Here is a 23833-nt window from a genome sequence, read left to right on the forward strand (position 1 = left end):
GTGACTGGATTAGCACCTTGCTGGCAGACTGGTAACACATAAGGTCATAAGGTCAAAGCCCAGTCACATGTGGGCTTACAGAAAAAACACATGACTTCACATGTGAAAATGTATTTTTGGAACACTTCACGTGATCACATGTTTTCACATGTAGTTTCATGTTATCACGTGTTGCTTTACATGTCACATGTTATCACATTTACTTTAAATAAGATCATGTGGTCATATGAAAACGTGTTTTTTGACCATTTCAAGTGATCACCAAAAATGGTGTTTTTTCCATAACGACAGTCTCACACATTAGTTTGTCCTTTCTTTTAATGTTTTAGTTGTAAATCATTGATACGTTGATATGGTATGACATGCTTGCATGTTTGTATTTTTAAGTACCTTGGCATCATACTTGATTCCAATCTCTCTTTTAAAAAGCATGTGAAAAAGGTCATTCAAATAACTAAATTCAATCTAGCTAATTTCCGATTTATACGAAATTGTTTGACTACAGAGGTAGCAAAACTGTACTTCAAATCTATGATACTCCCCCACTTAACATACTGCTTGACTAGTTGGGCCCAAGCTTACTGTACAACATTAAAACCTATTCAGTCTGTCTACAAACAGGCTCTCAAAGTGCTTGATAGGAAGCCCAATAGCCATCATCATTGTCACATCCTTAGAAAACATGAGCTCTTGAGTTGGGAAAATCTTGTGCAATACACCGACGCCTGTCTTGTATTCAAGATCCTTAATGGCCTGGCTCCCCCTCCACTCAATATTTTTGTTAAACAGAAAACCCAGACATATGGCAGATCCACAAGGTCTGCCATGAGAGGTGACTGTATAGTTCCCCTAAGGAAAAGCACCTTTAGTAAATCTGCATTCTCTGTGAGAGCTTCCCATGTCTGGAATACACTGCCATCAGACACACACAACTGCACCACATATCACACTTTCACAAAATGCTTGAAGACATGGCTAAAGGTCAATCAGATTTGTGAACATGGTCCCTAGCTGTGTGTTGCCGCTTTCCATGTTGTCTGTTGTCTGTAGCTTGTGAGGTGTGGAAACACTTTGTTGCTTTTATGAATTTTGTCTTGCTGCTTTTTGTTCTATGTTGCTCTGTCTGCTACGTCTTGCTTGTCCTATGTTGCTCTGTCTGTATGCTATGTCTTGCTTGTCCTATGTTGCTATGTCTTGCTTGTTCTATGGTGCTATTGTCTATATTGTAATTGTTTTTAATAACCTGCCCAGGGACTGCGGTTGAAAATTAGCCGGCTGGCTAAAACCGGCACTTTTACTGAAACGTTGATTAATGTGCACTGTCCCTGTAAAAATAAAATAAACTAAACTAAACTATTCATATCTTCATTCGGTCAGTGGGCCATCTAAGACAGTCAGTGGTTGGCTCTCAACATTGTGGAAAGAGCCCATAGAAAAGTATGGGAAATCCAGATCCAGGGTTGGATAGGACACACAGGTGCAAGACCCTCCTCCTCCTCCTCCTCCTCCTCCTCCTCCTCCCACCAACCCTCACCTCCCTTCTCTCTGTTCGCCCTCTGCCTAGCAGTGTGTGGACTGGAGGTGTAGCAGCCAGGCCTCAGCGTTGGCATAGCGGACATACATTTGGGAACCTATGTTTATTTATAGACACTTTAACCCACTTAGTATCACATTTGTCAATGTCAGCCCTGGGTTCTAATCTCTCACCACTGTCAACACTTCATTAGTAACCCGCAACACCCCCCCACACCCCCTTTTTCAAACCACCCGCCGACCCGACCCCCATTCACCCTTTCCTCCAACACCCCCCTTCTACAAACCACCACCGATCCCCATACACCTTTCCCTTCGACCACCCCCACCACCCTTTGCCAGGGGCGTCACCACATGGGCAGGATGCATGACAGTACCAGAGGGCAAAGAGACACACACAAACCACCACCCCAATTCCACTGCAGACTGGTGTCATCATGGAACAACATTGGTAGAGAGGTGAGAGGAGTGGACAAAGACAGTGCAGAAGATGGATAGATTGGAGAAAGGGAGAGAGGAGGGGGTCAGAATTCTGGAGGATCAACAAGAGGGAGAGGACACATGAGGTGAAGGATAAAGAAGAAGGCAGAGTAGAAAATAATAGAAGAGAGAGAGAGAGAGAGAGAGAGAGAGAGAGAGAGAGAGAGAGAGAGAGAGAGAGAGAGAGAGAGAGAGAGAGAGAGAGAGAGAGAGAGAGAGAGAGAGAGAGAGAGAGAGAGCTTGGTTGGGTACATTTTATTCAGACATTTTATTCAACAAGAGATGTACCTACATTTGATGAACTAATCAAGGAATACTCAAAAGATGAAAGTTATTTGAACATAAATGACTTAACCTTGTTGATGTGAGGGACCAACAGGATCCATCCATGCACAGGCTATTTCTCCGAATATCAGAGCCATATTCATAACAAAAACATGAGACTGTTTATCAGAACGAGGAGAGGACAGAAGAATGTGTAATGAAGAAGACAAATCATTAACATTACAGTTACCCTGCAGAAATCTCGGAACACTTCGATTAACACATAACAATTTGGTAGCAGAGTACCTTAAGTTGCTTCTGTAGCCTACCTATGTAACTACACAGTAGTAACTGTAGTAACAACATTGTAGTTACATAGGAACTGCTGTGTAATAGCGTTGGTAATAGAGTGTGGCGGTATAGGTTATTAAGGTAAAGTGTTTCCAACCATTCAAACTAGCATTAGCATGTAAGTACATCATCATCATTGGAATGATGCACTAACAACAGATTAGTGTGCATTGTATGTAGACACCAAAATTAAGTGTCACCCATGGTTCGTTAGTTTGGTACGGATCTTCTATATGTCAAGGGCTTAATGTGAGGCTTTGTTAGTCCACCACACATATTGACTAGTGTGATGAGAGAAAGGTTGAATAAATAGATATGGAACGTGGCATGGAAGGCAAGCAGCTGCATAAATGGGAGGTTATATGCCGCCTGATACACCAATTGAACCAGATGCAGTGACAGCCCCGTGATTAGCATAGTGTTAGCTCCGGCATCCATGCTACTCGCAGCACCTAGCCCTATGAATAGCAGGGGACACAGCCAGTCAAACACACACACACACACATGCAGACACACGCACACACACACACGAGCAATCAAGCAGGCAGGTACACACGCGCGCACAGTGCGTATGCCCACACAGTAAATACATATTCATGAAACCTGCTTTGAATTGTAGCATGGATAATATCCTTGCCTTGCTCTCACACCCCTTTTATCAAACATCATGATTTGTGCAAATCTTTTTCACACGGGAGACCTCTCCTAAGACAAGAGAAGTACTCGTTATCTGTCCCTCTCACGCACACATAAACATATAAAGACAACAGCCCCCCCCCCTATACACACACATAAACATATAAAGACAACACCCCCCCTATACACACACTTAAACAAAAACGTGTAGGCTGCATAGGAAAGAAACCCATGCACATGACAACAATATCAGCTGTCAGTCAAGTTGGACCTTTCCACCGTCGGGGATATCTGGATGTGGGTGAAGCTCTGCCATGCCATAAGGAGGACAAAAGTGGGAAGTGTCCCAGTCGCAATCTCCTGCTCCTCCACATACTGGCTGCATTTGGGGTCCCCCCGCACCTTCGTGGACTGGGTGATCTGGACACCCGTGAAGGGGTTAACGCACCAGCACTCGCCCCGCTGACCGTGGGTGGACATGTGGCACTGGAACACACGAGGGGGAAATGAGAGAGAAGGGTAGGGGGTGAGGTGGGGAGAGGTGGGGGTTTAATGAGGCACTGAATACAGTCAGAGATGGGGCGTTTGTTGGGGGCGTAGGCGGCATAACAAGAGGGCGTTTGAATTTGGATTGGCTGAGATGAGGTGGTTGGGTAGGGCTCCCGCCCGCAATAACAGCCCATCCTCGGGACATTCCCACCTCCCCATCCTCCCATCCCCCCTCTGTCCCCTCCAGCATGCTAGCTGGCCTCGGACCCCCCGTTGAGACCCTTCCCCCCCTATCCCGAGAATGAGGTTATAATTGAACTGATTTAACTGGACACTTCTTAGGCCACGCAAGAAAGGACCACGGGGACAGGGCCTTAGGGGAGGAGAAAGAAGAAAAAACACACTTTCCATTTTTTCCTTCAATGAGAAAGAACAAAAAGTGACAGTTACAGTAATTGCGAGAGGAACGATTAAGTGTTGTTGGAGGTGCAGTGTTTTTAGAGCCCTGGGAACCAAAGAGTTTTGTCATCAAAACAATGCCCTCATTTGCTTCTCTCTCTCTCTATCTCTCTCTTCTCTCTCTCTCTTTCTCCCCTGTCCTCATTTTACCTCACACAGATGCCTAGATGAAGCATTTTCAGGATGCAGATATGTCATATCATTGTTTTGACCACATTCTAAAAATAAGTGGGTCCTTCCAGCAGCAAAGACAAGCTTGCAGAGGAAACTGGGAAAAGCCTCATTGGGAAACATTGTTTCGACTTAGTGTGGAAATCTTCCCAAGGTCTGCCTGAAAACAGTTTTATTACCTTGTAACTCTGGATACAGACGCTGTCGCCCCCATGTTGACAAAAATCGCCCCATTCTCAGGCATGGGGCGGGTGAGAGTGTGTGTGAATGATGGTGGTGGATAAAGGGGGCATACTATCCTGCTGAGCCTCTACCCACTGACTTTGTCTTTCAAGGCATTCTTGAAAATAAATGTGTGTGCGTGCGTGTGTGTGTGCTTGTGTACAGTGTGTGTGCGTGCAGATTATACGACCCTTTTTAACAGTATGAGCTGAGTTAATGGTCCTGCACAGTCATCTTATTTCCCAAGTAAAAATAACCTTTAAATTACCAAAACATCACCCATAATATTTTTATGCTATTTAAATGCTCAGAATTGAAGAAATTGTACCTTTTCTCTTTTCTGTAACTATCAGGGAGCCTGAACGAACAGGCTGAGTGGGCAGGGAGCTTATAATAATACCTGAAACCCCACCTCTTTAAGGAATACTTAGGATAGGATAAGTAATCCTTCTCACCCCCCTTAAAATATTTAGATGCACTATTGTAAAGTGGCTGTTCCACTGGATGTCATAAGGTGAATGCACCAATTTGTAAGTCACTCTGGATAAGAGCGTCTGCTAAATGACTTAAATGTAAATGTAAATAATCATGAGCTCGCCTTGACTGACAGCTCTTTGAAACACCCTTGTTGTTGCCAGGTAACAAGGTAAACAATGGGCCACATGTCATTGACGATAAGGTAAACAATGGGCCACATGTCATCCCAAGCCTAAATATCAGTGTTGTAGTACCCGCGTCCGGTCTAAAGACCACATATTGAATGTCTTGATCTTGTCTCTGTGTCATATACATTTTTACTTGGCCTTGACTCTGTCTCGGACAGTGAGAACTCATAATTTCTCTCCAAGACTAGCAGAGTAAAACATTCATAATTATCAGCTTCCATTCAGTGAGTGCATAAAACCACTTCACCAGGCTATATCATGAATCATTAAAGGGATACTTTGGGATGTCCAGTATGAAAGAAGTTAGAGGTAGTTTCGAGAGCCAATGCTAACCAGCGTTAGCACAATGACTGGACGTCTATGGGTATCTACTAGCATTCTAGCAGATACCCATAGACTTCCAGTCATTTTGCTAACTCTAGTTAGAATTGGCTAGCGAAACTAACTATAACTTCCTTCCTACTGGGCACAGAGACAACAAAAAAAGGTATCCACAAGTTCATCTGACTCTGGGGAAGTAGATAAAGTGCCTTATTGTCAAAACCAGAAGTATCCCTTTCATATATTATTGCTTATTAAAACTGGGCTTTCTATTTTACTCATAACATTACTGTCCATTCATTAAAGAAAATCCTCAAACTTTGTCGTGGTCGTCAGAATTTCCTCAATGCATTGGATTGGAAGAGTAGGGAAATTGTTTGAAGGTTGAACACTCACTATTAGTAAAGGAAGACGGTGAGAAGTTGTAACAGTCTTTATGTCTATTATAGACATGTTTGCGCAGTGGAGAACCATCACTACTGGAGAAAAATACATCTTCCAACACGTTGTACCAAACTCAAATATGAAGAAAAATAGCAGAAAGTAGCATAATTGAATGCGCCCAGCTGAATCAAACAGGCCTGAGGCTGAGCCAAGCTTCGGGTTGCCACTCACACAGAGATAATGCTACCAGCAACAACACTGCTTACACAACCTATGGTAGACTAATGCCATCACTATCACACTATCACCAAAAGTGACAACAGTGACACATCAAAGGTTGTGTGTGACAGGCTTGTGATGCAGGTGAGTGCACTTTTTGTAAAACACATAGCTGGGGCCAATAGAAAGACAGCACTCACACACAGCATGGCGTTAAAGGATAAGCAGCCTATTCACTCAGACATAATAAGCCAGTACAGTAGGTCCCAATCATAACAACACAAAAACACAACCATTAGGCATAGGATCTCCCAATCGAAATGTACAACTCTTCCTTTCGCATTGCAAACATATTTTTTTATGTTCAGCACACAAATTAAGTGGTGATCCAAAGTTTAAACGCAACAAGTTTAATGCAAGTCATTTTCAAAGAGATAGCTAACAACAGCAAGCGAGCTGCAATAAAAAACACAGCTCCACTCCACCAGGTGATGATAGTTTGAAAAGGGCAAACCTAAGCAATTGGCAACAATATCCTGACGAAAGAAATAAAAGCTGAAATAAATTCTCTCTACTATTATTCTGACATTCCACATTCTTAAAATAAAGTGGTGATCCTAACTGACCTAAGACAGGGAATTCTTTCTCAGATTAAATGTTAGGAATTGTGAAAAACTGTGTTTAAATGTATTTTGCTAAGGTGTACGTAATCTCCGACTTCAACTGTATATACTGTATTCTATTCTATCCGTTGCTTTACATTAGATTTGTGTGTATTGTTGTGAAATTGATAGACATTATTTCGCTGTTGGAGCTAGAAACCCAAGCATTTTTCAGTTCCCATTGGCTGTAGTGCCACGATGTTATGGCCAATAACAAGGAAAGCCAACGTGCAAAGGTTGGGCCTAAAGCAATTTATAAGAGATCTTACAAAATGTTTTCTTAGGACTCTTTTGTTAAAATCATTTATGTTGATCTGATGTGTATGAGGAAGTGAATATGGATACAGCACTGGAGGTATTTATCAACGTATTTGTGCCCATGGTTGACAAGTATGCACCCGTTAAGAAAGTATCTGTGAGAACTCTTAGCGCCCTCTGGATTGATGATGAATAAAAAAAATGGTATGGTTCAAAGAAATGATGGAGAAGAGGTGGCAAACCAGTCATGCTGCTCAGCTGATTGGTTAACAAACTGTAAATGGAGAAATGTTGTACCTAAACTTACCAAAATGAAGAATAAATGATATTACAAAACCAAGATAAATGACATAAAACACAATCTAAAAATACTTTGGAGTACCTTGAATTATACCATGCGAGGAAAACCCAAAAATCGTTCACTGAAATTGATGAGTCCTTTAGCTATTGCCAATCATTTCAATTACTATTTCATTGGTAAAGTGGTAAAACTCAAAAGTGAAGTTACAACATCGAACGATGAACCACCATATTTTGATAAAAAAACATCTAACAACGAAAGAGAAGGATTGCTGTCTTGAATTTGGTCAAGTTAGTGTGGGAGAGGTGAAATAATTTGATTTGAAGTAATTCTACTGCCTAAAAATAGTAAAGCACCCTTTTCTGGCTCTAACAGCTGCCCAATCATTTTGCTGCCTGTTCTTAGTAAACTGAAGGAGAGAATTGTGTTTGACCAAATGCAACGCTATTTTTCAGAGAACAAGTTCACTACTGACTCTCTGCATACACATCAGGCCTGCAAGTCGCATTATGCTGACTTGCGAAGTGATATGTAATTCCTATTGGAATCCAGACAGAGTTATGATAACCAACAGTTGGCATTTTTATTCAACCAAAACCTGCATTCCTTAATGACACTCAGGGTTGGGAATATTGATAAAGGGGACTACCTAAACCATTTAAACTAGAACAACCATTTCAGTAATGGGTGCAATAAATCTACCTAACTGATATTAGTCAGTTATTTATCTTTTTTTGTTGTTGTTGTGTAGCATAAGATGAATGTATCAATCAATGTACATGCAAAAATAGAGCTGCAGTACAGCATGCTGGGGATAATGATAATGATGGCCATGGTTTTGATATAAATGTTTTACTCTCCACAGAGTAAAACAGGCACAATCACAATCTCACAGTCAACACTGGTTAGTAACATCAACACTTTGGTTCTTTTAGAAATGTTACACTGAAAAATCAACACTGACCAATATGCTGTGAGGCTGCAGTATATTGCATTGACCTTATCAATGATTAGAGGCTCACCTGTTTGAGATTGTATTGGCCCCTTCTGTCACAATTGGGGAAGTTGAGCTCGTACAGATCCTCCAGCGGTTCCTTGTTGTCATGGAAGGTCATCTTGGAGATCTCCTCCAGCACCTTGGCTATCTCCTGTTGACAAAGGCTCTGAAAAGCACAGACAAAATGCTGACTGTTGAACTAATATACCTTCAACTCAGCACCATCCCGTACATAGTGTTGAGCTAGTAACTGAATGGCTGCTGGATCGAGTCCCCGAGCTGACAAGGTAAAAAATATGTTGTTCTGCCCCTGAGCAATGCTGTTAACCCACTGTTCCCCGGGCGTCAAAGATGTGGATATTGATTAAGGCAGCCCCCCGCACCTGCCTTAAGGGCTTGGGTTAAATGCTGAAGGCATTCAGAAGGCATTCAGACGGCATTCAGTTGTACAACTGACTAGGTATCCCCCCTTTCCTTTCCCTTAAATAAGTGATTGAAATGTATGACGGGTGCACAGTGTGACAGAGCTGAGGGCTGTGTTTTGCCGGCCTATTTATACTATACAGTAGTGTATGACAGCCATCAAAGTGGATCAGTGTGTCCTCCAATGGTTTGATGTGGGACAAGAGGGGGGCATGACCCTCCAGGGTGCTTACCTGGACCTTACAATAACATATGGATGCTAAGTTCCCACACATTCTATTGAGGGAAGGAGGAGCTTTTAACTTAGCAAGACTTCTCATTTCTAGATGGAGTAAATAATGATCTCACTATATCTACCTCAAACTCCAAACACTCACGTTAACAGGAAACCCATCTTTACCACTCCATTTCACCAAACCCCAGGCTGGAACATTTCCGAATTGTCATTTTAGTTGTCCCTCACCAACCCACAAATTACCAACCCCCAGAACTGACTCCCCCATTTGCCTGCCCCCATTTACTGCATTAGTATATCCATTGTTGTCTCTAATGGTCTCTTCAATTGTGTTTCCCTCGCTTATTTTGTGTTTTGTGGCAATACATAGAGTTAAATGAGGGAGAAGATCTGGGCATGTATATGATTGTTTCCTAGGTCGGAACACTTATGGCTCTTCTCTGTGGGCCCCGGGGGCCACGCTTATTAGCATGCCACATATTTTTGCTTTAAACAAAGTTCACATGAACCGGACGACAGTGGGTTGTTTGGGAAATTAATTTAGGGCTAACTAGGGTTGTGTTAGTCAACTAATAACAAGGTTGTCCTTGTAAGCCACGTGATCTTGAATGAAGCACATAAACACTGTTGAATTGAGTGCTGTTTGTTGGCAGTGTGCAAATTTAACACAATTCAACTTAGCTCTAATATTTCTACTGATTGACGGTGAAAATACTGCCAATATTTGATAGTATTTTGTAAACAGTTACCAATTGCAGTATTAAAATAAATGTATAAGAATACTGGCCTTCAGTGGTCTATGTAAATAAATGACAATCTGTCAACACATATAAATATATAAAGATTTTATTGACATACAAAGTAGCTGTGTCTTTGTGTGTGTACGGACGAGGGTACTGCCGTACCAAATACCAACCAGGGTCATTAAGGCCAGTATTCAATCAATTTCATATAGTGGATTTACAGATACCACTTTCAGAACTGTGATCAATTTACACAACAGCGTGTTTAGAAAGGTTGGGAGGCTCTAGGATCAGTTGTCCCTACCCGAATCCATGTTTTTCTCTCCAATTTCATGATATCCAATTGTTAGTTACAGTCCTGACCCATCGCTGCAACTCCCATACGGACTCGGGAGAGGCGAAGGTCAAGAGCCATGCATTCTCCGAAACACGACCCTGCCAAGCCACACTGCTTCTTGACACACTGCTCGCTTAACCCGGCTGAACCAATGTTTCGGAGGAAACACTGTACAACTGGCGACCGTGTTAGCGTTCATGCTCCCGGCACGCCACAGTCGCTAGAGCGCGATGGGACAAGGACATCTCGGCCGGCCAAACCCTCCCCTAACCCAGATGATGCTGGGCCAATTGTGCGTTGCCTTATAGGTCTCCCGCTGCGACAAAGTCCGGTATCAAACCCGGTTCTGTAGTGACGCCTCAAGCACTGCGAAGCAGTGCCTTAGACCGCTGCACAACTCAGGAGGCCCTAAGTTTAGCCATTCTAAGCTATGTAGTGTCATAATACTAATTGCTCATCAGGTTTCTGAACTGTATCTCTCGGAAAGCGGATGTGAACAAAGATGGATTTTTATTTATTTTTGGAATGGTTTGTCCTGACCTGAGTGGCCCGCTGGGTCCTAGGTTCCTCAGGGCGGGTGTTGGCCTTCATCTTGGTCTTGAGCTCGTTCTGGGCCTGCCTCAAAGCCTTCTGTTTGGACCACATCCAAGGGCTGGCATCTTTGGTCGGCTTCTTCTGAGGGGGGCCCTCAGTGCCCTGCAGCTCCTCTATAGATCCTGCATGCACGCACGCACGCACGCACGCACGCACGCACGCACGCACGCACACACACACACACACACACACACACACACACACACACACACACACACACACACAAACACACAAACAAAGACTTAGTGCACTCTTAGAAAAAAAGTGATACTGTATCTAGAACCAAAAAGGGTTCTTCGGCTGTCCCCATAGAAGAACCCTATGAAGAACACCTTTTGGTTCCAATTAGAACCCTTTTGGGTTCCTTGTAGAACTGTTTTCAAAGAGGGTTCTACATGGAACCAAGAATAGTTCTCCTATTGGGACAGCCACAGAACCATTTTGGAACCTTTTATTCTAAGAGTGTACATGCCCCGAATACAAACAAAGATATCTGCACATAAAAACGTTTAATGCACCGGAAACTCGTTCCAAACAAAGAGAAAATGATTCCCTTTATAGACTCTCAGGGTCGACAGAACACATACACCCACACCCATAGATACACACACAATTGTTTGCTCTCCTTTAATTAATCCCAAAGGAGCTTTCAAAGCACTATGTTTCTAATGACAGGTTTCTGTAAACAATGTGTTATCTTTGGAAGACAAAGATTCACATTGGCTTCCTCAAGGCACCATCCTGCTGGTACAGTATGTGTCTCACACACTGATGTCACTTCTCCTGCTGGGCAGTGAGTCTCAGAAGTGGTCGGGACTATAATCTTATTGCTGACAGTTTGTATGTACTACAGGTTGTAAATAATGATGAGAGATGGTGCCTAAGATTAGTTGTGTTGTTAAAATCAAAGCCCTCAGCACATACGGTGCCTTCAGAAAGTATTCACACCCCTTGTCTTTTTCCACAGAAAATTTGTGTTACAGCATGAATTTAAAATGGATTACATTTATATATGTTTTTGCCACTGGCCTACACATAATACCCCATCATGGCAAAGTGGATTTAAATTTTTAAAAATCTATACAAATGATTTTGAAATTAAAAACGGAAATATCTTGAGTCGAAAAGTATTTTCATTGCCTTTGTTATGGCAAGCCTAAATAAGTTCCAGAGTAAAACTATGCTTTATCAAGTCACATAATAGGTTGCATGGACTCTTCTTGCAATAATATAGTTTAGAACGACTACCTCATCTCTGTACCCCGCATATACATATCCGGGTTCAATCCCGGGCTGTGTCGATGCCGGCTCCGACCGGGAGACGTATGAGGCGACGCACAATTGGCCCAGAGTCGTCTGCGTTAGGGGAGGGTTTGGCCGGCTGGGGTGTCCTTGTCCCATCGCGTTCTAGCAACTCCTGTGGTGGGCTGGGCACAGTGCACGCTGACACGGTCAGCAGTTGTACAGTGTTTCCTCCTACACATTGGTGCGGCTGGGGAGGCCGTCACTGTAAATAAGACTTTGTTCTTAACTGACTTGCTTAGTCAAATAAAGGTTCAATAAAACATTTTAAAATAATCTGTCCCTCAGTCGAGCAGTGAATTTGAAACACAGATTAAACCACAAAACCAGGGAAGTTTGCCAATTCCTCGCAAAGGAGGGCTCCTATTGGTAGATGGGTAAAAAATAAAAAGTAGACATTGAATATCCCTTAGAGCATTGTGAAGTTATTAATTATTCTTTGGATGGTGTATCAATACACTCAGGCATGACAAGGATACAGGTGTCCTTCCTAACTCAGTTGCTAGAGAGGAAGGAACTGCTCAGGGATTTCACCATTAAACCAATGGTGACTTTAAAACATGGCTGTGATAGGAGAAAACTGAGGATAGATGTTTGCAATAACACACTTTTGTAAAACTGCAAAAAATTTGGCAAAGAACTTAACTTTATGTCCTGAATACAAAGTGTTATTTTTGGGGCACATCCAACTCCACTCATAACCGAGTACCATTCTTCATATTTCAAGCACGGTCGTGGCTGTATCATGCTATGGGTATGTTTGTCATCGGCAAGGACTAGGGAGTTTATAAAAATACACGGAATAGAGCTAAGCGCAGGCAAAATCCTTCAGTCTGCTTTCCAACAGACAATGGGAGACAAATGCACATTTCAGCAGAAACATTAGCCTAAAACACAAAGCCAAATATACACTGGAGTTCAAATCAAATGTATATATATTCCAAAAATCAAATTGTATTTGTCACATGCGCCGAATACAACAGACCTTACAGTGAAATGCTTAATACAAGCCCTAAACAACAATGCACTATTTATTTTAAAAATACATTTAAAAAACATTTACAAAAATAATAAGACATAAAAGTTTCAAATAATTAAAGAGCATTAGTAAGATAACAATAGCGAGGCCATATACAGGGGGTACCAGTACAGAGGCAATGTGAAGGGGCACCGGTTAGTCGAGGTAATTTAGGTAATATGTACATGTAGGTAGAGTTATTAAAGTGACTATGCATAGATAATAACAGTGAGTAGCAGCAGTGTAAAAAGGGGGAGCAATGCAAATAGTCTGGGTAGCCATTTGATTAGATGTTCAGGAGTCTTATGGCTTGGGGGTAGACTTGGATCTCCGGTACTGCTTGCGGTGCGGTAGCAGAGAGAACAGTCTATGACTTGGGTGACTGGAGTCATTGACCATTTTTTGGTCTTTCCTCTGACACCGCCTACTATATAGGTCCTGGATGTCAGGAAGCTTGGCCCGAGTGATGTACTGGGCTGTACACACTACCCTCTGTAGCACTTTACGGTCAGATGCAGAGCAGTTTCCTTACCAGACGGTGATGCAACCGGTCAGGATGCTCTTGATAGTGCAGCTGTAGAACTATTTGAGGATCTGTGGGACTCATTACAAATCTTTTCAGTCTCCTGAGAGGGAAAAGGTGTTGCCGGGCTCTCTTCACAACTATCTTGGTGTGTTTGGACCATGTTCGTTTGTTGGTGGGACTTGAAACTCTCGACATGCTCCACTTCAGCCCCGTCAATTTGAATAGGGGCCTGTTCAGTCTTTCTTTTCCTATTGCCCACGATCACTTTGTTTTGCTCACACTGAGGGAGAAGTTGTTGTCCTAGCACCATACTGCCAGGTCTCTGACCTCCTCCCTATAGGCTGTCTCCTCATTGTCAGTGATCAGGCCTGCAACCGTCATCAGCAAAATGAATGATGGTGTTGGAGTCGTGCTTGACCACACAGTCATGGGAGAACAGGGAGTACAGGAGGGGAGTAAGCACGCACCCCTAAGGGGCCCCAGTGTTGAGTATCAGCGTGGCAGATGTATTGTTGCCTACCATTACCACCTGGAGAGGCCCGTCAGGAAGTCCAGGATCCAGTTGCAGAGGGAGGTGTTTAGTCCCAGGGTCCTTAGCTTAGTGATGCACTTTGTGGGTACTATGGTGGTAAACGCTGAGCTCTAGTCAATGAACAGCATTCTCACATAGGGGTTCCTTTTATCCAGGTAGGAAAGGGCAGTGTGGAGTGCAATTGAGAATTGGAGTGGGTCTAGGGTTTCCAGCATGATGGTGTTGATGTGAGCCATGACCAGCCTTTCAAAGCACTTCATGGTTACCAACGTGAGTGCTACGGGGTGGTAATCATTTACGCAGGTGGTCTGTTTGAAACATGTACAGTGGGGCAAAAAAGTATTTAGTCAGCCACCAATTGTGCAAGTTCTCCCACTTAAAAAGATGAGAGAGGCCTGTAATTTTCATCATAGGTACACTTCAACTATGACAGACAAAATGAGAAAAAAATCCAGAAAATCACATTGTAGGATTTTTTATGAATTTATTTGCAAATTATGATTGAAAATAAGTATTTAGTCAATAACAAAAGTTTATCTCAATACTTCGTTATATACCCTTTGTTGGCAATGACAGAGGTCAAACGTTTTCTGTAAGTCTTCACAAGGTTTTCACACACTGTTGCTGGTATTTTGGCCCATTCCTCCATGCAGATCTCCTCTAGAGCAGTGATGTTTTAGGGCTGTTGCTGGGCAACACGGACTTTCAACTCCCTCCAAAGATTTTCTATGGGGTTGAGATCTGGAGACTGGCTAGGCCACTCCAGGACCTTGAAATGCTTCTTACGAAGCCACTCCTTCATTGCCTGGGCGGTGTGTTTGGGATCATTGCCTTGTTGAAAGACCCAGCCACGTTTCATCTTCAATGCCCTTGCTGATGGAAGGAGGTTTTCACTCAAATCTCACGATACATGGCCCCATTCATTCTTTCCTTTACACAATTGGTGGCTGACTAAATACTTTTTTGCCCCACTGTATGTAAATTAGACATTTCTGTATTTCATTTTCACAAAATTCACAAAATAATCTCTAAAAATTTGTTTTCACTTTGTCATTATGTGGTACTGAGAGTAGATGGGTGAGAAAAAACAATACAAATACATTTGATCAATTTTGAATTCAGTCTGTAACAAAACAAAATGTGGACTAAGTCAAGAGGTATGCAAACCTTATGAAGGCACTGTATATGAGCCTCTAGCTGAGAGAGATCGAATCCAGGTCCCACCTGTCTTTTACACTGTTTCTCTTCTATCTGTAAAAATATATATAATTATAAAAAATAAAACAATTATGGTGGTGGATAAAGTTGTACCCAACTGTTCATCTTTGTTTGGTCCACCTGAAGTTTTATCATCATTGGCAAAGCGTTATCTGTATTACAACAGAAGCTGCTCCCAGTTACTGTCTTTCACACTACCCTTTGGTAGCATTGCTCGGTTCACTAAAATCAGGCTGAATTGGCCAAACAATGGATATGGGGTATTTTTCAGGAGGGCTCAGAGTTACAAAACGTCTACATTCTGATATAGTTACCCTCATTTCCTAATCACTCAGTTTTGAAAACCCGAAACGCTGTTTATAATTTAGCTGAATTTTGCTATTCTTATAGAGAACACTGGTGCAGAATTGTTGACTACAGATCAGAACATTACTCCCTATCATGCGAAGCGAGCATGGAATAGTATGGAAGCACTTTTAGCCTGGTTGTCTTGCTGAGTAAGGACTTTCTGCCTGCCTTCTCAGTGGAGGTGAACTACCTCCTGGGGGCACTGTGTGAGCGTGTGTGTTTGTGCATGTGTCTCTGTGTGTGTCTCTGTGTGTGTGTGTGTGTGTGTGTGTGTGTGTGTGTGTGTGTGTGTGTGTGTGTGTGTGTGTGTGTGTGTGTGTGTGTGTGTGTGTGTGTGTGTGTGTGTGTGTGTGTGTGTGTGTGTGTGTGTGTGTGTGTGTGTGTGTGTGTGTGTGTGTGTGTGTGTGTGTGTGTGTGTGTGTGTGTGTGTCACTCCACTAACTCTTATCTGTAATTAGGGAGACACAAACAGAGGAATGCAGCTCTAAGACAGTAAACCACTCCCAGGAGGGAGAGCAACCCATTGACTTGACAAAGGTATTCAAACAGTATTCAGAGAGAGAGAGAGAGAGAGAGAGAGAGAGAGAGAGAGAGAGAGAGAGAGAGAGAGAGAGAGAGAGAGAGAGAGAGAGAGAGAGAGAGAGAGAGAGAGAGAGAGATTTTTCACTTTAGTTTATTATCTAGTTCACCTGCTTTGGCAATGTTAACATGTGTTTAACATGCCAATAAAGCCCTTACATTGAATTGAGAGAAAGAGAGCGAGAGAGGATGAGAGAATGAGAGAGGGGGTATTCAAATCTAATTTTGTGTGTATTTATATACCATTTTTTATTACTTTACTTAGTATGCTTCTCCTCAAAATGTACGGAATGGCTTACTGTCCACTCTGGTTAAAATGTCCACAGCAGTAGAGAGTATAGCGTTCAGAGTTCTTGACAGATTGAATGCTTTGTGGCAGTAGCTATTGAAATTCCAAATTTCTGAAAATTATACAAGTTTCAGCCAACAACCGTCAGCTTGTTAGTTTTACTTTGAAACACTAGTGTTGATCCCATCTTGGCAGCATAGCAACTGCATGTTAGAAAGTTATGTGAACCTTGGCTTTGAGAATGCTACTGAACATGCTTTCACAGCTGTCTGAATTAGTGATATACAGTATTTACAATGTCAATTAAAAAGGTATGGTTCCTTTGGACATTGGTTGTCTTTTACAGTATAACTGTGCTCAAAATGTGGTAAATAGGTTGCAAATCACACCTTTTTTCTTCTACCAAGATAATGGCCGTACCTTGTGATGGTTCCTTCCACTTGCGGCTAAACCTTTTCAAACAAGTTCATTTGGCAAACAGTCAAATTATTGTGTAGGTTTTGTCGAAGCAGGGAGCCCAAAAATATGATGGTTTGCCTCTTCCTCCAGCTCAAGTTCTCTGCTCCCAAAGGACATGAGGTCTAGTCTTGTGACTTAGCACTTATTCCAAATGGAATCACAGTCAAAAGTGTCATATCAGTCAACCTCCATAGATTTTGTGTCAATTGCAATGTGTCTAACTTATGCTAAAAAGCTAGCAACAACTCACAAGTAGAGATACAAAGAGTCCCCAAATCATCATCATGGAATAGTAATGATGTGCCTAACATCGTCCCCAGGCTAATTGCGCATATAAACACTGACAGGGGTCTGAACTGATTTCACCTGGGTTTTTCTCCTAAAAAAAATAGATTTGAATCTTGAGGGTGTGGTTTGATGTGTATGTGTATGTGTTATGACCAATATATGGCAGTTATTGTTGTTTGTTCCTCTTCACTTACCGTAGTTGAGTTATCCCAAGCCCCAAACATCCTGCACCACCGTGCTATCTACGAAATTGTCTAAAGGAATGACAGTTGTGTTTGTGATGCTAATGTTGACACACGAAATGTGTGGATGTTTGAGTTGGGGGAAAAAACAAGCCTTTGATAATGAACATTTCTTGTTCTTTCAACATAACATTGGCGATGATGTATTGAAGCTAGGTCTTGTTCGTTGTCTCATTGGGTAGTTCTACTGTCTGTAAAGGAATGGGTGTGTTATAGGTTGATTCTGCTGCTACAACTTGTGTGCAGCTGTGCTCAGATGATTTGGGTGCTAACAGGCAGTGGTCCCACGTTAGTGGGAATGTGGGCAGGACTGAAATCTAAACCCAACATGAGAAAAACATTTACATCCTTTCCCATAAATCTCACAAAACGCTATTTTGGAAAATACTGACATTATAAATTATTAAACTTTACACTTTTTTTTGTCAATTTTGGGACTACAATTAATGTTTGTGACTACTATCAATTCCACATGGAACATTTTTAACCAGAGAAGTAGTTTTGTTTTTGGTTCAGCTCCTCTAAGTATTTGTCATTATTTGATCTATTTGATCAGGAAGTCCATGATCGAGTTGCAGAGGGAGGTGTTTAGTCCCAGGGTCCTTAGCTTAGTGATGAGCTCTGAGGGCACTATGGGGTTGAACGCTGGGCTGTAGTCAATGAATAGCATTCTCACATATGTGTTCCTTTTGTCCAAGTAGGTAAGGACAGTGTTGAGTACAATAGAGATTGCATCATATGTGGATCTGTTGGGGCGGTATGCAAATTGGAGTGGGTCTAGGGTTTCTGGGATAATGGTGTTGATGTGAGCCATGACCAGCCTTTCAAAGCACTTCATGGCTACAGACGTGAGTGCTACAGGTCGGTAATCATTTTGGCAGGTTACCTTAGTGTTAATTTCGGCACAGGGACTTATGGTGGTCTGCTTGAAACATGTTGGTATTACAGACTAAGTCAGGGACAGGTTGAAAATGTCAGTAAAGACACTTGCCAGTTGGTCAGCGCATGCTCGGAGTACACGTCCTGGTAAACCGTCTGGCCCTGCAGCCTTGTGAATGTTGACCTGTTTAAAGGTCTTACTCACATCGGCTAGGGAGAGCTTGATCACACAGTCGTCCGGAACGGTAATTTAGCTTGTCTGGTAGGTTCATGTCGCTGGGCAGCTCGTGGCTGTGCTTCCCTTTGTAGTCTGTAATACTTTGCAAGCCCTGCCACGAGAATCAGAGATGGTGTAGTATGATTTAGTCTTAGTCCTGTATTGACACTTTGTCTGTTTGATGGTTCCTCTGGGGGCATAGCGGGATTTCTTAAAGGCTTCCAGGTTGGAGTCCCGCTCCTTGAAAGCGGAAGCTCTACCCTTTAGAGCTCAGTGCGGATTTTTCCTGTAATCCATGGCTTCTGGTTGGGGTATGTACTTACGGTCACTGTGGTGGTGATGTCATCGATGCACTTATTGATGAAGCCAGTGACTGCTGTGGTGTACTCCTCAATGCCATCAGAAGAGTCCCGGAACATTCCAGTCTGTACGAGCAAAACAGTCCTGTAGCTTTGCAGGACTAAATTGTGCATCATCAGTATTCATTATACATCACCGGTAATACCTGGTTTGCATACCTATTCTCACCTTAGCATTTACTGGTAGATATCATAACTTGGAACATCTTTCCTACTGCTTTCCTCCATGCAACAACCAGTTGTTTGAGAGCTGCATGCTGTCTCTGCCCAACAGATTATCTGTAGGCTATATGTGTGCAGCAAGCATGTGATAAATGATCAACTTAACAAATGAACAGCTTTGGGGTCCATCTGTTTTTTAAAATCAATTATATAGCCTTGATTTAAAAAATGACATTATTACAGTATACTGTATTTATTGGCGCAAGCGGGCCACTGACGGGGATGATCGACTACCTTGGAGGGTTTCCAAAACCTTCCCTGTATGTTGGTTTAGCCCTGACACACACAGACAGGGGCATTCCCCTGCCTTTGTTTCCTATTCAGAAAGTTGGTTTACTTTTGGTCAATTGCACATTAATGTTCAAATAAATCATGATGATAAAAAAAAAAACTTTTTAACCAAAATCTAATGTGACCAGATAAAAAATTGGTAGCTTGGAAAACTATATTTTCAGAGTTGCTTCCCCACACTGTTAATGGATATGCATTTGGACTTTCTCCCTGACTTTCTATTTTCATTTGGACTTTTTCCGGAACTTGCCACTGGGCCAATGAAGGCTGTGTTTGAAGCTTTGGTCTACCAGACATTCTGAGCATTGGGAGAAAGTCTGGTGAACAACATTATGATGTGCATAACTTGGCTAACTAATGCTAACAAGTTGCTACAGTGTACAGCTGCTATTAAGAGCTCTGCTTTCATTACATAGTTGATTCATTTGGAAATTTACATTTTCAACTCGTCTCTATCCCGTTTTGACCTCTAAATTGTTCAGAATTCTCAGAGTTCTCCAGGCACGTAACTTTTCCTTTCGGAACAGGTTCAATCTAATGCTAATGGGGTTCAATAAAGGTACTAACATGCAGTTGCCACCCAGAGTGCACCCTCTCTATCCTTACAGATGTTAGATCTTAATGTGATCACCCTATTGTTATAGGAAATGTCCTGCACAGCTAGAAATGTAAACCTTTAGTGTTTTGAGGTTTAAAAAGGCTTCTAAAGTTTGTAATTTCCACTGTATAATGTCTGATTTAATTAGAATCCACACAATAATTTACATGATTTTCCTGCTGTGGGAAATGGGTCAAATTAAGTCTCTCTCTTTAAAAAAAAAATCAAATCAAATTTTATTTGTCACATACACATGGTTAGCAGATGTTAATGCGAGTGTAGCGAAATACTTGTGCTTCTAGTTCCGACAATGCAGTAATAACCAACAAGTAATCTAACTAACAATTCCAAAACTACTGTCTTATACACAGTGTTAGGGGATAAAGAATATGTACATAAGGATATATGAATGAGTAATGGTACAGAGTAGCATAGGCAAGATACAGTAGATGGTATCGAGTACAGTATATACATATGAGATGAGTATGTAAACAAAGTGGCATAGTTAAAGTGGCTAGTGATACATGTATTACATAAGGATGCAGTCGATGATATAGAGTACAGTATATACGTATGCATATGAGATGAATAATGTAGGGTAAGTAACATTATATAAGGTAGCATTGTTTAAAGCGGCTAGTGATATATTTACATAATTTCCCATCAATTCCCATTATTAAAGTGGCTGGAGTTGAGTCAGTGTCAGTGTGTTGGCAGCAGCCACTCAATGTTAGTGGTGGCTGTTTAACAGTCTGATGGCCTTGAGATAGAAGCTGTTTTTCAGTCTCTCGGTCCCAGCTGTGATGCACCTGTACTGACCTCGCCTTCTGGATGATAGCGGGGTGAACAGGCAGTGGCCCGGGTGGTTGTTGTCCTTGATGATCTTTATGGCCTTCCTGTAACATCGGGTGGTGTAGGTGTCCTGGAGGGCAGGTAGTTTGCCCCCGGTGATGCGTTGTGCAGACCTCACTACCCTCTGGAGAGCCTTACGGTTGAGGGCGGAGCAGTTGCCGTACCAGGCGGTGATACAGCCCGCCAGGATGCTCTCGATTGTGCATCTGTAGAAGTTTGTGAGTGCTTTTGGTGACAAGCCAAATTTCTTCAGCCTCCTGAGGTTGAAGAGGCGCTGCTGCGCCTTCTTCACGATGCTGTCTGTGTGAGTGGACCAATTCAGTTTGTCTGTGATGTGTATGCCGAGGAACTTAAAACTTGCTACCCTCTCCACTACTGTTCCATCGATGTGGATAGGGAGGTGTTCCCTCTGCTGTTTCCTGAAGTCCACAATCATCTCCTTAGTTTTGTTGACGTTGAGTGTGAGGTTATTTTTCTGACACCACACTCCGAGGGCCCTCACCTCCTCCCTGTAGGCCGTCTCGTCGTTGTTGGTAATCAAGCCTACCACTGTTGTGTCATCCGCAAACTTGATGATTGAGTTGGAGGCGTGCGTGGCCACGCAGTCGTGGGTGAACAGGGAGTACAGGAGAGGGCTCAGAACGCACCCTTGTGGGGCCCCAGTGTTGAGGATCAGCGGGGAGGAGATGTTGTTGCCTACCCTCACCACCTGGGGGTGGCCCGTCAGGAAGTCCAGTACCCAGTTGCACAGGGCGGGGTCGAGACCCAGGGTCTCGAGCTTGATGACGAGCTTGGAGGGTACTATGGTGTTGAATGCCGAGCTGTAGTCGATGAACAGCATTCTCACATAGGTATTCCTCTTGTCCAGATGGGTTAGGGCAGTGTGCAGTGTGGTTGAGATTGCATCGTATGTGGACCTATTTGGGCGGTAAGCAAATTGGAGTGGGTCTAGGGTGTCAGGTAGGGTGGAGGTGATATCGTCCTTGACTCGTCTCTCAAAGCACTTCATGATGACGGAAGTGAGTGCTACGGGGCGGTAGTCGCTTAGCTCAGTTACCTTAGCTTTCTTGGGAACATGAACAATGGTGGCCCTCTTGAAGCATGTGGGAACAGCAGACTGGCATATGGATTGATTGAATATGTCCGTAAACACACCGGCCAGCTGGTCTGCGCATGTTCTGAGGGCGCGGCTGGGGATGCCGTCTGGGCCTGCAGCCTTGCGAGGGTTAACTGTGTGTGTGTGTGTGTGTGTGTGTGTGTGTGTGTGTGTGTGTGTGTGTGTGTGTGTGTGTGTGTGTGTGTGTGTGTGTGTGTGTGTGTGTGTGTGTGTGTGTGTGTGTGTGTGTGTGTGTGTGTGTGTGTGTGTGTGTGTGATTAACAACCTGTAGGGGTGTGAGCACACCATTACCTGCGGGGCTACAAGGGCAATCCCTGTTCACAGACAATGCATAGAGAAGGAGGAGAAAGAGAGAAAGTACGAGACAATAAAGAGGCAAACATTTAGTTGTTTGCAATCAACATGCAAAGACAGTCACTATTAGCTCTTCCAAATCTGGGAATCTTTTTGTCAGAACCCACTGTTTTTGAGAGACTGAATGCAGTTCCAGCCTATGCATTGTGTGCTCAGTCAGATGAGGACAAATCTTCAAACTTCCACCCAAGCACAGAATCCCTTAAAAATGATGAGTTCATCCTGAGTGTACTGTATGTACTCTGAAGTTTTGTGCGTTTATTTTGGTACGAAAGCACATGAGTTCGTACAGCATTTCCCATTGCTGAAAGATGTGCTGTCATGCCAATAACAGCAACAGTTATCAAACTAACGCATGATGGAGGGAGGGAGATGGATGAAGGGGGAAGGGGGGAGCTATGTGTAGGAATATGACATGCTACCTAATTAAAGATAATTTAGAGAGCCCCAAGCGTACAAGACACCTTGCACCTGATAGTGCCTCTTTTACACTTGACTGGCTCATGAAATGGAAATCTCATGTGAAGGGGATGCTGTATGTGAGATGGCACTAAGTTACTGCCGGCAGCATTAATCTTTGACCTGTGCTTTGGGCATAAAAAAAGGGGGAAAATTGTCATGCACTTACTTTGTTTTAAAAAAAACAAAGAAATAGGATCAGACAAACATGGTTAGCAGTTTGACAAAAATAGATGAATAGCATTTGGATCTACCTGTTAGTCCAAACACACCTCAGATGTCAACATTCATTCCCAGAAATCAATGATGATCCATTGAACAAATCCTTGTTATTTCTAAATACATGTTTTGCCATTTACACCTAATAAGGAGACTACTTGGGGTATTGATTTTTAATGGAAACATATAGAGAAGCAATAGATCTCCAGGATACCAGCCTATGACATTCAGCAGATATCATGCACTTCAATATTGTGAACTCCTTTGTGGCCGATTAAAGACATGAAGACATGACACAGAATACTTGTAACCCTACAATAATGATAACCTTCTCTTAGTGACAGTCTAGTTACTTACCACTCTTGCCCTGATGCTCTTGAGTGAGGTTTGCTACCGGGTCTACTTTGTGTGAGCATCGTCCTGACCCCTGAACCAGCTGCTCCAAAGGCAATTCTGAATCTGCAGTGGGATAACAATGCAGCCCTGTGGAACACCGTGGTGTGTAGATGCCGCAGAATTTGCCTTCTAACCGGGAAGACACTGGGCAGCAGCCACAGCCGGGCTCCCTGACTATCTCAGTGCAGGTTGTAGCAAGCTTAGGACATGCAGCTTGGCGCTCCGCAGCACAGCTCGGACAATGGAATACCACGCCCCCGAGCAATAGACCGGCAGAGCAAGAAATGTAAGCAGCAGCAAACTGCAGCCATAATATAGCACCATT

General features: G+C 42.9%; 1 protein-coding gene across 1 annotated transcript; it reads right to left on the bottom strand.

The window, feature by feature from the left end:
- Nucleotides 1-3513: 3513 nt before the first annotated feature.
- Nucleotides 3514-23832, bottom strand: LOC124048232 (insulin-like growth factor-binding protein 2-B). Its single transcript, XM_046368859.1, is given in 5 exon segments — nt 3514-3750; nt 8438-8578; nt 10691-10866; nt 23470-23778; nt 23781-23832. Coding segments are annotated over 5 exon segments (915 nt in total).
- Between the last annotated feature and the right edge of the window lies 1 nt (nt 23833).

Source organism: Oncorhynchus gorbuscha, linkage group LG01, assembly GCF_021184085.1.
Source record: "Oncorhynchus gorbuscha isolate QuinsamMale2020 ecotype Even-year linkage group LG01, OgorEven_v1.0, whole genome shotgun sequence".
NCBI classification, from domain to species: Eukaryota; Metazoa; Chordata; class Actinopteri; order Salmoniformes; family Salmonidae; genus Oncorhynchus; species Oncorhynchus gorbuscha.